The 17,500-nt window shown below is 45.9% G+C and overlaps 1 protein-coding gene across 1 annotated transcript in view; it reads left to right on the top strand.

The window, feature by feature from the left end:
* The window catches only part of numa1 (nuclear mitotic apparatus protein 1), a 46,909-nt gene that overhangs the window by 18,411 nt on the left and 10,998 nt on the right, over positions 1-17,500 (top strand). The window contains exons 10-18 of the mRNA XM_076283010.1: positions 1-45; positions 299-416; positions 3,588-3,716; positions 3,791-3,916; positions 4,048-8,112; positions 11,199-11,299; positions 12,764-12,956; positions 13,965-14,148; positions 14,752-14,888. The exon at positions 1-45 is cut by the window's left edge and continues 67 nt beyond it. Of these exons, the coding sequence (XP_076139125.1) occupies positions 1-45; positions 299-416; positions 3,588-3,716; positions 3,791-3,916; positions 4,048-8,112; positions 11,199-11,299; positions 12,764-12,956; positions 13,965-14,148; positions 14,752-14,888 (5,098 nt within the window). The remainder of the gene's footprint in view (positions 46-298; positions 417-3,587; positions 3,717-3,790; positions 3,917-4,047; positions 8,113-11,198; positions 11,300-12,763; positions 12,957-13,964; positions 14,149-14,751; positions 14,889-17,500) is intronic.

Below are 17,500 nucleotides of genomic sequence, written 5' to 3'. Positions count from 1 at the left end.
TCAACACAAGAACACACTGCAGGAGCTGCAGAATAAGAACGATGGGTGAGTGTGTGTGTGTGGGGTGGGTGAGTGTGTGTGTGTGTGTGTGTGGGGTGGGTGAGTGTGTGTGTGTGTGGGGTGGGTGAGTGTATGTGGGGTGGGTGTGTGTGTGGGGTGGGTGGGTGGAGTGAGTGAGTCGGTGGGTTGAGTGAGTGGGGTGTGTGTGGGTGGGGTGAGTAGGAGGCCCAGCACAAGAACGCACTGTGTGGAGCTACAGAATAAGAGGTGTGTGTGTGTGTGTGTGTCCTCTATCCAGGCTGCTTCAGCGTCTGCATGAAGTCCTCCGACAGAGTCAGGATCTCAAGACTGATAACCTTCAAAAGGAGAAGCGAGTGGACCACCTCTGTGATGAGAATGGACTGCTCTCCACACAGGTGTGTGTGTGTGCCTGTCTGTGTGTGTGTGATGAGAAGGACTGCTCTCAACACAGGTGTGTGTGTGATGAGAATGGACTGCTCTCAACACAGGTGTCTGTGTGTGTGTGTGTGTGTGTGTGTGTGATACGAATGGACTGCTCTCAACACAGGTGTGTGTCTGTTTCTGTGTGTGTGTGTGTGTGATGAGAATGGACTGCTCTCAACACAGGTGTCTGTGTGTGTGTGTGTGTGTGTGTGTGTGATACGAATGGACTGCTCTCAACACAGGTGTGTGTGTCTGTGTGTGTGATACGAATGGACTGCTCTCAACACAGGTGTGTGTCTGTTTCTGTGTGTGTGTGTGTGTGATGAGAATGGACTGCTCTCAACACAGGTGTGTGTCTGTTTCTGTGTGTGTGTGTGATACGAATGGACTGCTCTCTGTGTGCCTGTGTGTGTGTTTGTGTGTGATACGAATGGACTGCTCTCAACACAGGTGTGTGTGTTTGATGAGAATGGACTGCTCTCAACACAGGTGTGTGTGTGTGATGGGAATGGACTGCTCTCACAGGTGTGTGTGTGTGTGATGGGAATGGACTGCTCTCACAGGTGTGTGTGTGTGTGTGATGGGAATGGACTGCTCTCAACACAGGTGTGTGTGTGTGTGTGTGTGTGTGTGATGAGAATGGACTGCTCTCAACACAGGTGTGTGTGTGTGTGTGTGTGTGATGAGAATGGACTGCTCTCAACACAGGTGTGTGTGTGTGTGTGATGAGAATGGACTGCTCTCAACACAGGTGTGTGTGTGTGTGTGATGAGAATGGACTGCTCTCAACACAGGTGTGTGTGTGTGTGTGTGTGTGATGAGAATGGACTGCTCTCAACACAGGTGTGTGTGTGTGATGAGAATGGACTGCTCTCACAGGTGTGTGTGTGTGATGAGAATGGACTGCTCTCACAGGTGTGTGTGTGTGTGATGAGAATGGACTGCTCTCACAGGTGTGTGTGTGTGTGATGAGAATGGACTGCTCTCAACACAGGTGTGTGTGTGTGTGTGATGATAATGGACTGCTCTCACAGGTGTGTGTGTGTGTGTGTGTGTGTGATGGGAATGGACTGCTCTCACAGGTGTGTGTTAGGGATGCTCCCAATTTTCTGGGCCGCTTCCGATTTCTGTTTTTTCATAGTTACCGATTTTAGCAGATTCCAATTTTTCATTTTTTATAACCACTTTAGCCTACAGCACACACAAAGATTTAGTTTATTTTCTTTCCTTTCTTTTTAAAACTATTAACATGGAATAGAAATGTAATCAACTTTTCAATAATGGAATAGAAATGTAATCAACTTTTCAATAATGGAATAGAGAAATGTACAACTTCTCAATAATGGAATGGCTTTTAAAAAATGGAACGGGTGAACAGACAGATTCTTCTTCCAGTCTAAGAAGAATCCAGCTGCAGTATCAAACTATAATGTTTCCCAGTGAGGGACATTCACACACTAGGCTACTAAATGCACTGTGTTATGGAACAGCCATCTTCTTCTCACATCCAATATCCAACTAAAAATACAAAAACAGGGGGCGTCATATGAATGTCATTGCGAATGATTAAAATGCAGGGCTGATGATTAATTGCAGGGCTGCTGATTAATTGCAGGGCTGATGATTAATTGCAGGGCTGATGATTAATTGCAGGGCTGATGATTAATTGCAAATCACCAGCCCTGATGATTAATTGCAGGGCTGGTGATTAATTGCAGGGCTGATGATTAATTGCAGGGCTGTGATTAATTGCAGGGCTGGTGATTAATTGCAGGGCTGATGATTAATTGCAGGGCTGATTAATTGCAGGGCTGATGATTAATTGCAGGGCTGATTAATTGCAGGGCTGCTGATTAATTGCAGGGCTGATTAATTGCAGGGCTGCTGATTAATTGGCTGCACGTCAATAAAACAAAACGAAACAAAAATAACAAAGAGCACTGGGCAGGCAAGTGCCAGTCATTTGAAAAGTTTTTGTTTGGATGAAAGTAGCTGCACTAATCCTAGTTTTTCCTAAAGTTGTTCAGGTTCACCGTTGGGTCATTACTTATGGTTAAATGGCCTTATCACTTATATTGGAGCTCCCTCGATAAAAATCACTCGTATTACTCACACATGCTTCATGTCATTTTGACCACTGGTTTAGCCTACCTGCTTTCTGCAAAACACAAACGAAGGAATTGCAAGGAAGTGAGCCATGAAGATGCTATAGCCTATAATCTATGGTTTTCTAGCCACTTTCTAGCTACTTTCGGGTAACGCGGAACGACGAGCTGCATCGTTTTTAACGTCTTTTACGCATGGTGGAGTGCTACAGCATGACGGTCATTCTTGTAACGAATTTTATGGCAAAGAGGCCTAATTGGAGACAAGGAGAGACGCCGGTGCAGCTCAAATGCCTTCTTAATATTCTTTATTCTTTACTAAAAGGTGTAAAACATTATTAACTTTGACTAACGTTTCGATGTAGTCACATCTTCATCAGAGTTGCGGAGAACCCTCCTTTGTCTTCTAATTGGAGACATTTGTGTGATGCGTTATCACTGGTAACAACACTTGTTATATTACTAAATGCTTATTAAAATGCTCAAAACAATGCCCCAAGAAGTGGGGGGACGGTGTTCCCCCGCGTCCAACGCCCACTACACCCCTGTAGATAGATACTTACTTTATTTATCCCCAAGGGGAAATTCAAGACTGTCTGTTTTGCGGTGAAAAACTTCTGCATGTTAAAAGCAGGTGTAATCCAAATTCAGGTGAAATGCGTCAATTGGAGAAACATTTAGCAAGTTTTTGCTGTTCTGTTATTGTATTTTCACTTCCACAACATCCACTTTCCAATCTGCTAGACTAGGCTATTAAGTCATACCCTCAGTCTACATGCAGTAATTAGTTCGAGTATGTCGCTGCTTTTTGACATCTTATTATTCTGTATGATCGCTGAACTTCAATTATTTTTAATGTCACAATCGGTTAACTCCATTCAACTGCGCTTGTGATTCAGCTGTGGCCACGCAATTGATGATCGATGCAAGAAATGTGTTCAGGCAACTGAGGATTTGGTTCAGAGAATGGAGTAAAGCCTTGGGTTGAGGGAATCCACTGCTGTTCTCTGATTGGCCAGTTCATCTGCTCCTACTCAGGTGCGTGAGCTGGCTGGGCAGCTGGCGTCGCTAAGGCAACAGATGATGCTTCTACAGGAGGAGGAGCTTCAGTGTGGCAGCAGGAAGCAGGAACTGCAGCAGGAGCTAAGCCAAGCGCTGCAGCACAAGGTGCCTTTTCCTTCTCCCAGTACACTGCTGTGTGTGTGTGTGTGTGTTGGGCTGATGGTTTTGTGTGTCTCCAGGAGTGTCTGAGTGAGCAGCTGGAGATTGAGCGGGGGAAGGTGTGTGTGTTGGAGGAGGAGCTGACAGAGGTGCGCTTTCGGCCCTGTCACCATGGAGACGGAGAGGTCATGGGACCCATAATGGAGGTACAGTACACGGCAATGCATTGTACTAAATGTGTTCATTCTGTGGTGTGTGTGTTTGTGTTTGTTTGTGTGTGTGTATGCGTGCACATTTATTTTTCTCCAACATGTCAACTGATGTGGTTTTGTTCTAGTGGGAACGTTTGCAGCAGGAAGTGACCAAACTCCAGGCTCAGCTTCACGAAGCTGCCACTGAGAAAGAGGCGGACATGGTTGCCTTGGACACTGAGTGTTCTGAGAAGATGGCGCTATTACAGGAAGTTGCTAATCACCAACAGGAAGTAACAAAACTGCAGACTCAACTTCAGGAAGTATCCACTGAGAAGGAGGCGGATATGGTTGCTTTGGAAACTGAGCGTTCTGAGAAAATGGCGCTACAACAGGAAGTTGCTTATCACCAACAGGAAGTAACCAAACTGCAGACTCGGCTTCAGGAAGCTGCCACTGACAAGGAGGCGGATATGGTTGCCTTGGAGAATGAGCGTTCTGAGAAGATGGTGCTACAACAGGAAGTGACCAAGCTCCAGGCTCAGCTTCAGGAAGTGGAAACTGAGAGGGGAGCTCATATGGTTGCCTTGGAAACAGAGCTTGCTCAGAAGAATTTATTGCAGGAAGAAGTCATGCAGTACCAACAGGAAGTGACCACACTACAGACTCAGCTTCAGGAAGCTACTGCTGAAAACAAAGCTCATATGGTTGCCATGGAAGCAGGACATGCTCAGAAGGCCTTACTGGAGCAGGAAGTGACCAAACTGCAGACTCAGCTTCAGGAAGCTACCACTGACAAGGAGGCGGATATGGTTGCCTTGGAGAATGAGCGTTCTGAGAAGATGGTGCTACAACAGGAAGTGACCAAGCTCCAGGCTCAGCTTCAGGAAGTGGAAACTGAGAGGGGAGCTCATATGGTTGCCTTGGAAACAGAGCTTGCTGAGAAGAATTTATTGCAGGAAGAAGTCATGCAGTACCAACAGGAAGTGACCACACTACAGACTCAGCTTCAGGAAGCTGCTGCTGAAAACAACGCTCATATGGTTGCTGTGGAAGCAGTACATGCACAGAAGGCCTTGCTGGAGCAGGAAGTGACCAAACTGCAGACTCAGCTTCAGGAAGCAGCCACTGAGAAGGAGGCGGATATAGTTGCCTTGGAGAATGAGCGTTCAGAGAAGATTTCACTGAAGCAGGAAGTGACCAAACTCCAAACTCAGCTTCAGGAAGTGGACACTGAGAGGGGAGCTCATATGGTAGCCTTGGAGACGGAGCGTGCTCAGAAGACTGCTCTGCAGCAGAACGTTCTGCATTACCAACAGGAAGTGACCACACTGCAAGCTCAGCTTCAGGAAGTCGCCACCAAGGGGGGTGCTGATCTGGCAGTCTTGGAGATGGAGCGAGCACAGAGGATTACTTTGCAACAGGAAGTTACTAATCACCAACAGGAAGTAACCAAACTCCAGGCTCAGCTTCAGGAAGCTGCCACTGCGAAGGAGGTCGATAAGGTTGCCTTGGAGACCAAGCATTCTCAGATGGCGGCGCTAGAACATGAAATTACTAATCACCAACAGGAAGTGACCAAACTCCAGGCTCAGCTTCAGGAAGCTGTTGCTGAAAAACAAACTCATATGGATGCTGTGGAAGCAGGACATGCTCAGAAGACCTTGCTGGAGCAGGAAGTGACCCAACTGCAGAATCAGCTTCAGGAAGCAGCCACTGAGAAGGAGGCGGATATAGTTGCCTTGGAGAATGAGCGTTCTGAGAAAATTTCACTGAAGCAGGAAGTGACCAAACTCCAAACTCAGCTTCAGGAAGTGGACACTGAGAGGGGAGCTCATATGGTAGCCTTGGAGATGGAGCGTGCTCAGAAGACTGCTCTGCAGCAGAACGTTCTGCATTACCAACAGGAAGTGACCACACTGCAAGCTCAGCTTCAGGAAGTCGCCACCAAGGGGGGTGCTGATCTGGCAGTCTTGGAGATGGAGCGAGCACAGAGGATTACTTTGCAACAGGAAGTTACTAATCACCAACAGGAAGTAACCAAACTCCAGGCTCAGCTTCAGGAAGCTGCCACTGCGAAAGAGGTCGATAAGGTTGCCTTGGAGACCAAGCATTCTCAGATGGCGGCGCTAGAACATGAAATTACTAATCACCAACAGGAAGTGACCAAACTCCAGGCTCAGCTTCAGGAAGCTGTTGCTGAAAAACAAACTCATATGGATGCTGTGGAAGCAGGACATGCTCAGAAGACCTTGCTGGAGCAGGAAGTCACCAAACTGCAGAATCAGCTTCAGGAAGCTGTCACTGAGAAGGAGGCAGATAAGGTTGCCTTGGAGACCAAGCATTCTCAGATGGCGGCGCTAGAACATGAAATTACTAATCACCAACAGGAAGTGACCAAACTCCAGGCTCAGCTTCAGGAAGCTGTTGCTGAAAAACAAACTCATATGGATGCTGTGGAAGCAGGACATGCTCAGAAGACCTTGCTGGAGCAGGAAGTCACCAAACTGCAGAATCAGCTTCAGGAAGCTGTCACTGAGAAGGAGGCAGATAAGGTTGCCTTGGAGACCAAGCATTCTCAGATGGCGGCGCTAGAACATGAAATTACTAATCACCAACAGGAAGTGACCAAACTCCAGGCTCAGCTTCAGGAAGCTGTTGCTGAAAAACAAACTCATATGGATGCTGTGGAAGCAGGACATGCTCAGAAGACCTTGCTGGAGCAGGAAGTCACCAAACTGCAGAATCAGCTTCAGGAAGCTGTCACTGAGAAGGAGGCAGATAAGGTTGCCTTGGAGACCAAGCATTCTCAGATGGCGGCGCTAGAACATGAAATTACTAATCACCAACAGGAAGTGACCAAACTCCAGGCTCAGCTTCAGGAAGCTGTTGCTGAAAAACAAACTCATATGGATGCTGTGGAAGCAGGACATGCTCAGAGGACCTTGCATGAGCAGGAAGTGACCAAACTGCAGACTCAGCTTCAAGAAGCTGCCACTGAGAAGGAGGCATTTAAGGTAGCTTTGGAGACCGAGCGTTCTCAGATGGAGGCGCTACAACAGGAAGTTACTAATCACCAACAGGAAGTGACCAAACTCCAGGCTCAGCTTCATGAAGCTGTTGTTGAAAACAAAGCTCATATGGTTGCCGTGGAAGCAGGACATGCTCAGAAGACCTTGCTGGAGAAGGAAGTGACCAAACTGCAGACGCAGCTTCAGGAAGCTGCCACTAAGAAGGAGGCAGATATGGTTACCTTGGAGACCCAGCGTTCTCAGATGGCGGAGCTTCAACAGGAAGTAACTAATCACCAACAGCAAGTGACCAAACTCCAGACTCAGCTTCAGGAAGCTGCCACTGAGAAGGAGGCAGATATGGTTACCTTGGAGACTGAGCATTCTGAGAAAATGGTGCTACAACAGGAAGTTACTAATCACCAACAGGAAGTATCAAGACTGCAGGTTCAGCTTCAGGAGGTCTCCACCAAGGGGGGTGCTGATCTGGCAGTCTTGGAGATGGAGCGAGCACAGAGGATTACTCTGCAGCAAGAAATTACTAATCACCAACAGGAAGTGACCAAACTCCAGGCTCAGCTTCAGGAAGCAGTCACTGAGAAGGAGGCAGATATGGTTACCTTGGAGACCCAGCATTCTCAGATGGCGGCGCTTCAACAGGAAGTTACTAATCACCAACAGGAAGTGACCAAACTCCAGGCTCAGCTTCAGGAAGTTGCCACCAAGAGGGAAGCAGACATGGAGGCTTTGGAGATGGAACGTTCTAGGAATACTTCACTAGCGCAAGAAGTCACTAAACTGCGGTCTCAGTTTCAGACAGCTGTGTCTGAGAGAAAAGCAGACCTTGTTTCCTTGCAGACAGAGGTTGCTCAAAAGGTGGTACTACAACAGGAAGTGATGAAACGTGAAGAAGAGGTGACCAGGCTGCTTTTGCAGCTTCAGGAAGCTGCCAGGGAGAAGCAAACAGACCTTGTTTCCCTGGAAACGGAGTGTGCTCAGAGGGTGGCGCTGCAGCAGGAGCTGTCTGAGTGGGAGGAGTCTAAGAAGAGGGCGGAGATTAAGGTGCAGGCCCTGCGCCGGGAGCTGGAGACCGTGCAGACGCTCAACAGCACACTGCAGAGGGAGAACAGCGCCACCCAGAGGCTCGCCGACACACTGCAGAAACAGCTGGAGATGAAGGAGAGGGAGTACGTCAGCAAGGTCAGTAGCACTCACACACACATGCACACATGCCAATAGGCCTTAAACAGTTCTCACTTACAAACCTTATACAGGACACATGATGATTAACAAACACACACACGCCTTTAAATGTTTCAAATGTGAGGTGCGGAGTGTAAACCTGTCCCTGCCCTGCTTCTCTTCTCACACACACACACACTAGGCTCTCAGAGCCCGCAGTAATTACCAACCCCACTCTCTTTAAATACCCCCTTACCACCCCCCCACACACACACACACTCTATAAATACCCCTTTACCACCCCCACTCTCTTTAAATACCACCTTACCATCCCCCCCCCATACACACTTTATAAATACCCCTTTACCACCCCCACTCTCTTTAAATACCCCCTTACCACCCCCCCCCCCATACACACTTTATAAATACCCCTTTACCACCCCACTCTCTTTAAATACCCCCTAATGGGCAGCCGTGGCCTACTGGTTAGCACTCCGGACTTGTAACCGGAGGGTTGCCGGTTCGAACCCCGACCAGTAAGAACGGCTGAAGTGCCCTTGAGCAAGGCACCTAACCCCTCACTGCTCCCCGAGCGCCACTGTAGCAGGCAGCTCACTGCTCCGGGTTAGTGTGTACTTCACCTCACTGTGTGTTCACTGTGTGCTGTTCAAAAGATCAAAAGAGTATATATACTTATACTTACCCTCCCCCCCCCCATACACACTCTATAAATACCCCTTTACCACCCCACTCTCTTTAAATACTCCCTAACCACCCGTTCTCTGTTTAAATACCTCTTTTTAAATACCACCTTACCCCCCCCCCCCCCCTCTAGAGTATGAAGGAGGTAAAGGGGTATTTAAATAAATACTCCCTAACCACCCTTGATCTCTCTAAATCTCCTCTTACTACCCTCCCACTAGGGCTGCACGATATATCTAAAATGTATCGTTATCGCGATATCAACCCTTGCGATGGACATACCGCAAAGATTACTTAATTTTCGATACATTTTGATACATTTTCTGTGCCGCACGCATTCCATACAGTCTATGGTGTATTCACATTCTGAATGTCAACATATTTTACCAAACCGATGCTGTCATGCAGCCCTAGAAGCCCGTCCCCCACCAGTTTAGGTGTGTGGTGTTTTAGGTGTTGGAAGCGGGAGCTAAGTCGTGATGGCTGAAGATAGTGAGTCGAGCGAGGTAGGCTACACTTAGGTGAAGAGGAATTGGTGACTAAAAGGAAAAACACGTCTGTTATAGGGAAATATTTTGGTTTTATGAAGGCCGACTTACAAACACAGCGCCAAATGAGTCCTTCTCCACCGTGTTCAAATAAACAATTTCTTTCGTTGTTATAGGATCAGAAGATAGCCTATCTGTCTTTCACTGTAAGGCTTGTATTTCATAATTTGCATTTAGCAAAAGCCCCAGACAGCAGCAGAGAGGTAATCTGGATTCGTTATTTGTAAAAGTTGTTTAGCCTACTTTGTTAGCCTGGACTGTGTGATCGCAGCCACTTACTTTCACTTTCCGCTGCCCTCGTAGTCGGCATGCCGGTAGCCTAATAACGTGGAATGCGCAGCGTATGAGGTTACAGACTGGGATACTTAAGATTTTAGATGAGTGACCGCCGCGATATAGCTTAAGTACAGTAGCTTTTTTGTTAGGCCCAGCGAAGGCTGGCAATGTGGAATATTCCGCTGGTTGGTGCGCAAGTATTCAGATTGGCTGTCTATCCGTCTTTTACGAGGATTTTCTTGGAGCACATCTTCCACACAACTTCGATAGCCTAGTCAGTGGGTATCTTAGCTGTCCACCTAGGCTACATAATATACTGCTCAAAAAATTAAAGGAACACTTACAGTTTTCCACAATTGTTCAAACCAATTTTTTGAAACCTTCCACTCTTCTCTCCATTCTCAAACTACATTCACAGAATGTCTGACAGTTCTTGCAAAATAAAACACTCGCCTTAAAAGTTTTTCTTCTGCTCAGAATCAAACAGTGTCAGCACCAATCCAGTGTATGATTGAAGTGTCCCCTTAATTTTTGAGCAGTATATTTTATATTGTTTATGTAGAAAATTATACATTTATTTCTGTAATTATACATTTACCACCCCCCACCCTTCAGTCTATGTTAGCAGCAAGTAGAATGGAGAAAAACATTAAATATTTAAATATCGCAAGTTATATTGTTATCGCAGTACTCAATAATGTTATCGCATATCGCATGTTTTCCTAATATCGTGCAGCCCTACCTCCCACTCAATCACACTCATTAAATACCCCCTACCACCCTCACTCTATAAATACCCCCCTACCACCCTCACTCTATAAATACCCCCATGCCACCCTCACTCTATAAATACCCCTTACCACTCTCCCATTCTATAAATACCCCCCTACCCCCCTCACTCTATAAATACCCCCTTACCACTCTCCCATTCTATAAAATATCCCTTTTCCTCCGTCCTACTCTTTGTAAGTATGGTTCAGGGGCTACATGATTCTAAGGCCAGATTCGTAGACCGGTTGCGTTATAGTGGCGCTACTAGTGCGGTCCCATTTCGTGGGCTCCTTCGAATTCGGCCGACAAACCCACCCTTCTTTTCCCCGAAACGGAGTGTGAATCCAACCCCACCCTTCTTTTCCGAAACGGAGGGTGAATCGTGTGTAAGCTTATGCTTCGCGGCCTACCTGGTCCCAAGATTCGATGTGTTTATGACGTTTCATTCAAGACGAGACACATATACATTTAAATATTTAATAAATGTTTAAATAACATTAGGTAACAGTGTTTCCCACAGAATTGAATTCTATTTGTGGTGGTAGGTTTGCAGAATTAACTTGAATGCAACAGTTTTTACCAAATTAGTGCAGCGTGGTTATGATGCTAACCATGTTATAGTACAACCTGGAAAATTATTGTGTGGTGGTCAATGTTGATATTGTGGTGGGCCGCCACAAATAAGTCAATGTATGGGAAACACTGGGTAGCACAAATGCCCTGAAGTGAGACACAGCTTATGTGTGTTTTAATGTGTGTGTGCGTGTGCAATGTTTGTGTGTAATGTGTGTGTGTGTGAACGAACAGAAGGCGGTTGAGAAGAGGAAGCAGGCGGGAGAGAAGAGGAGAGTGGAGCATGACCTCAGCTCCGACAGCCTGAGCCTGGATGATTCTCTCAACTCCACCAGGTATGATACACACACACACACACACACACACACACACCCTCTCTTACTGACTAACACACACACATTAAACACATATCAAACACGCATACACAGACACCAGGGGGTGGTAGCCAGAACCAAAACACAGGAAGACCAACACCAGGCGTGGTAGTGTGTGTGTGTGTGTGTGTGTTAGGGGTGTAAAGATTAACCGATACGTATCGGTATCCGTTTTTAACGTGTAAGATACGGCTACATCGATACGTGAAGCCCCGTATCGGAATAAAACTGAAATGAACCAGTCGTTATATCGATTTACTTGTTACGAATCGGTTCACAACCTTTTCTGCTCGCTCAGACTCTCATTTACGTTGCAAGTAGCGCGTTCATCCCATTTCCGGTTTTGAAACTACACATGGCACGGGTTTGTGGGTAATGCAGTTCGTTTTGGGCTACATTCATTGCCCAACGTTGTCAAAGGACCTCATTACCCATACATCTACTGCAACTTAAGCACGTGACAACTTGCACTCGGTCGTTTGACAGTTTTTACTCTTTTGTTTTTCAAAATCCAGCACGAAAACGATAGTCTGAAGTCTGTAGAGTAACCTTACGTTTGATGAAGGGATTTCCTTAATGTAAAGAATAATTTGGCCCTTGCTGCTAAAACGAGAACAAATTATTATTATTTTGTTCATATTCACTCAGACTTGTGGCACTGTTTCTGGTTTTTGCATATTAGGTCTACCGTTGGAACAAAATAAGCCCAGAGTGTTCATTGATATGTGGGCCTATTTTATTCTTGTAGGCTATGAGAAAAGGCCAAAAGTGTCTTAAGCACTGTTTTATTTTATTTCGGTATTGTCTTACCTCAACAATAGGCTACAGCTCCTTGAAGACAATCAGATATAACTATAAAATCTATAATGTCTATAAAAAATTCTTTTTATGTTGTATTTGGCTGCTGTGTTTGACTGAAATGTAGACTATTATTTTTTCATTTCAATACAGTATATGATACAAACCTCAGTTTACATAATCATATTCACACTTTTTTTGCCTAATTGACAACCATGAACATGATGATTGATAACATAAAATTAATGTGCACCATGAGCAAATGATAAAATCGTTCAGAATGCTTTCCATTCTTGAACTGCATTGAATTGCATCGCATCGCATCGAATTGTACTGAATCGTTTTTTATGAACATGTATCTTTTCTTGTATCGAATCGTGCCCATGTATCTAGATGTGAATCGTATCGTCTTTTACATGAGAGATTCACACCCCTAGTGTGTGTGTGTAGCTCAGTACACTGGTGGTGATGACGTGTGTGTGTGTGTGTGTGTGTGTGTGTGTGTGTGTGTGTGTGTGTGTAGCTCAGTACACCGGTGGTGATGACCTGTGTGTGTGTGTACCTACCCTTTTCATGGTGATGTTGATGGTCTGGGTGCGTGTGTGTGTGTGTGTGTGTGTACCTCAGTACGCCGGTGGCGAGGAGCTCTAGGCGGCTGGCGATGAAACAGGGCTCGGTGGAGACGCTCTACTTCACCCCTATGGGGACGCAGCCCACCACACGGTTACCAGGCGACCGCATCACAGACTCCGCCCACAAGCTCACCAGCTCCGCACAGCGCAGACGCACCACCCAGACCATCAACATCACCATGAAAAGGGTAGGTACACACACACACGCACACACACACACGCACCCAGACCATCAACATCACCATGAAAAGGGTAGGTACACACACACACACACACACACACACACGCACACACACACACGCACGCACCCAGACCATCAACATCACCATGAAAAGGGTAGGTACACACACACACACACACGCACCCAGACCATCAACATCACCATGAAAAGGGTAGGTACACACACACACACACACACACACACAGGTCCTCAACATCACCATGAAAAGGGTAGGTACACACACACAAACATTCGTAGAGAAGGGTTATAAAAAGTTATAGTTGGAAAAATTATAATTGGCTTCATCCAGATTTGCAGTTAGTCTGAAGATAACCACCATGTTAGTCTGAGGGTAACAATGTCAAAACACAATACCAGCAGTGCAGCTCAGCCATCCTGATTTACTGCTTACGACAGTTTTGTTTTACCTATTAGATATACCAGAAAATAGTGCATCTTATATTGGAAACAGAGGGAATATAGATATTAATACAGCATCAGCCTACAGAGGGGGGGGGGGGGGGGGGGTATAGATACTAATACAGCATCAGTAAGCAGTAGCTACAGAACCTTCTATTCTAATATTCTCATGAACGGTTTGAACAGAACTTGAACTGCCAGTTTGGTTTGTTAGGCCAGTTTGGTTGGTTAGGTCAGTTCTGTTTAATTAACAATCACACATGAAGTTGAGATTAGTTTGAATAATGATGTGAAATCTCTGAACTCTCACACACACACATATACATACATACATACATACATACATACATACACACACACACACACATATACACATATACACACACACAGTCTCAAATGATGCTCCAGCTAGGCTGCTAACGGTAAGGGTGTGTGGGTGTGGGTGTGTGTGTGTGTGTGTGTGTGTGCCAGTGCCAGCAGGGGGCAGAGCAACATAACCACCACAAAATTGACGTGCGTGTGTGTGTGTGTGTGTGTGTGTGTGTGTGTGTGTTAGAATGAGAAGCCCAGTCTGCAGGCGGCTCAGTCCCACCCCAACCTGTCTTCCTGTCCTGTTGCCACGGAGCTCCCCACACAGCCTGGCAACCCCGCCACCACGGCAACCGCTGCTGCCAGCGACAACCTTCTCAACCTCCCCGGATATCGCCGCAGTAGCATCTTCAACGCTGCTCCCACACAAGGTCAGTTCTGGACACACACACAGAGAGACAGAAAAACACACATAGAAAAACACATACAGAAACACACACACACACACACACACAGAAAGAGAAGCACTCGCACACACTAACAGAAACACACACACACACTCACATACACACACAAACACAGTGACTCTGACACACTCACACAGGACACACACCCATGCACTCATGTACCGTCACACATATACACTCACACGCACTCATGCACTCATGTACCGTCACACATATACACTCACACACACCCATGCACTCATGTACCGTCACACATATACACTCACACACACTCATGCACTCATGTACCGTCACACATATACACTCACACACACTCATGCACTCAGGAGAGAAAACACTACAACACGTACTGTGTCTGCACTAAAGTTCTCCATTGTGTGTGTGTGTGTGTGTGTGTGCTCGTGTGTGCCTGTGTATGTGTGCGTGCGTGCATGTATGTGTGTGTACGTGTGTGTGTGTGTGTGTGTGTACGTGTGTGTGTGTGTGTGTGCTCGTGTGTGCCTGTGTATGTGTGCGTGCGTGCATGTATGTGTGTGTACGTGTGTGTGTGTGTGTGTGTGTGTGCAGCCTCCAGTGCCTTCTGTGTGGGGATGGAGAATGAGCCTGACCAGGCTGGTGAGGACTGGCTACGCATCGCTGAGCTCCAGAGACGCAATAGGAACTGCCCCCAGCACCTCAAGAGCAGCTACACACTAGAGACCATGGTAAGAACTGCCCCCAAAGAACTGCCCCCAGCACCTCAAGAGCAGCTACACACTAGAGACCATGGTAAGAACTGCCCCCAGCACCTCAAGAGCAGCTACACACTAGAGACCATGGTAAGAACTGCCCCCAGCACCTCAACAGCAGCTACACACTAGAGACCATGGTAAGAACTGCCCCCAGCACCTCAAGAGCAGCTACACACTAGAGACCATGGTAAGAACTGTCCCCAGCACCTCAAGAGCAGCTACACACTAGAGACCATGGTGAGAACTGCCCAGAGCATCTCAAGAGCAGCTACACACTAGAGACCATGGTAAGAACTGCCCCCACTAGAGACCATGGTAAGAACTGCCCCCACTAGAGACCATGGTAAGAACTGCCCCCAGCACCTCAAGAGCAGCTACACACTAGAGACCATGGTAAGAACTGCCCCCAGCACCTACACACTAGAGACCATGAGAACTGCCCCCAGCACCTCAAGAGCAGCTACACACTAGAGACCATGGTAAGAACTGCCCCCAGCACCTACACACTAGAGACCATGAGAACTGCCCCCAGCACCTACACATTAGAGACCATGAGAACTGCCCCCAGCACCTCAAGAGCAGCTACACACTAGAGACCATGGTAAGAACTGCCCCCACTAGAGACCATGGTAAGAACTGCCCCCACTAGAGACCATGGTAAGAACTGCCCCCAGCACCTCAAGAGCAGCTACACACTAGAGACCATGGTGATGGATGATGGCTGTCGGGGGGGGGGTGTTAGTTGTCAGCCTATCTGTGCAAATATCATTTTTGCCCTCAGAATAAAACATAACAACTGACAACATTTTTTTAAAATGTATTAGACCCATCTAATGTTATTTGGGAATTGCAAGAAAATGAATGAAAACAATTCCTTGCTTCGACCACACAACAAGTGTATGTGTCGTTTATTAAACCGATCAAAACAGAACAACTCTGAATCAAAAATTGCGCTGTCCATCAACAAAAACAACATGGAGTTAAAACGTAATATTATTTATAACTATATAGATATTTAAAGTGGCGGTTACTCAAGTGTATTTGAAATAAGGAATTGATTAGGAATGATACAAATTATATAAATATATAATAGATATTTAAATTAAATGACTGGACAGGCTTTTACCCGGCATGCCCTCTTAATAATCTATTAGCAGTGAGGTCACTTTTGAAGATGTTTTGGGGGACTTGGTGACCCCAAGATGATACCTTTTTTCTGTAACTCTCCAACAGTTGTTCTTATGGGATTGTTTTGCCTATCTTACCATCCTCCATAATGTGCATGGGGGCAAGATAACCATGGGACTTTGTCCAAGCATGTTTGTCACATTACATGTAAATATAGGCATTTTCAACAAAGTACCTATTTTTCATAGACATTCTCTGACTTACAAATGTCAAAACACTTTCTTTTTATTGACATTTAGCGTATTCTCTTGTCTTTCCGATGTTGAAAAATGACTAGAGGATTTAGCCTCTGTGTGACTTTATTTTCATACCATAGTGAAAAAGAAAGTCATGAACTACTTCTGAAAGTTCACAGACTCTCTGATTAACTTAAAAGTGTGTTTCAGGATTTTGGACATAGGACCTCATTTCCAAGTTCGTTTCCTAAGTGTGATATTTATCAGTGGATACATTTACATTGATTGTCTGGCGTTATAATTTATTTGCCTCGGGGGTACTTTGGAGTGGGTAAGACTGTTTGTTTTTCAGTGGCAGGCTAACACATACTGATGACTTGCGCTAGCCTAAGTGTATAAGTGTGTGCAGGGTGTCCGCGCGGTAGTAAAAGGTAGTAAATAGAATCTACCAAAATTAAGGCCCTTGAAAGGTAGTAAAAGGTAATAAATGCAATTTGACTTGGTAGTAAATTTTTCATCACCACCTCAATATATGATTTTACATTTTTTGCTTAATATTTGTGTCTACATGTTTTAACTGCATCTTGCCTAATTAAAAAATATATACGTGCTAACAGGACCTGAGTGAGTCGGAGTCGATAGCAATAGACCTCTGAAGTTCGCCTACAAAAAAGATCCAAAACGGCCATCTTTGCCCATATAAGGAGATCCGGTTGTTAATTGAAGCTAACTACCTATGGCAAATTGCATTGCAAGTTAGCTCTGGAGTAGCAACAATCTAAGTGTGCCGCCTTCACTTACCGGAGATAACAGTATCCACTCGAAGGCAGAGGACAAAAGTGTGTTCAGGAAAACGTCTGCATTTCAGACTTTTTCATCCCCACGAGACTTTAACAGGTGCGATTATTCAAAATCCCCATGTTATTTTCCCATAGGAAAAATCGCCAGATACCGGATGTCAAAGATGGCAGCTTTTTTGTAGGCGAACTTCAGAGGTCTATGATGTAGAAGTAAACTGTGTAGAGTTCCGTGGTTGACAGCCTATCAGCGACGCCAACAAACAACATTTTCGCCTTTTTGCTTCAGTTGATATTACAGGGATACAAACAACGCGCTTTTCGGTGACTCCTTCACGTTGCTTTGGGCGACTTATATGAATCGTGCAGATCCGAAGAGTTTTTTAGGGGCCAGGGATGCAGGGATGCTTTTCGGCGACTCTCG

The sequence above is a fragment of the Alosa pseudoharengus genome, unplaced genomic scaffold (assembly GCF_046254945.1).
Source record: "Alosa pseudoharengus isolate Yale_2024_CS ecotype anadromous, Long Island Sound unplaced genomic scaffold, YU_APseudo_1.1 YU_APseudo_1.1_scf_13, whole genome shotgun sequence".
NCBI lineage: Eukaryota > Metazoa > Chordata > Actinopteri > Clupeiformes > Clupeidae > Alosa > Alosa pseudoharengus.
Note: the sequence above shows the minus strand (reverse complement) of the source record. Positions and strands in the feature narration are given on the sequence as shown.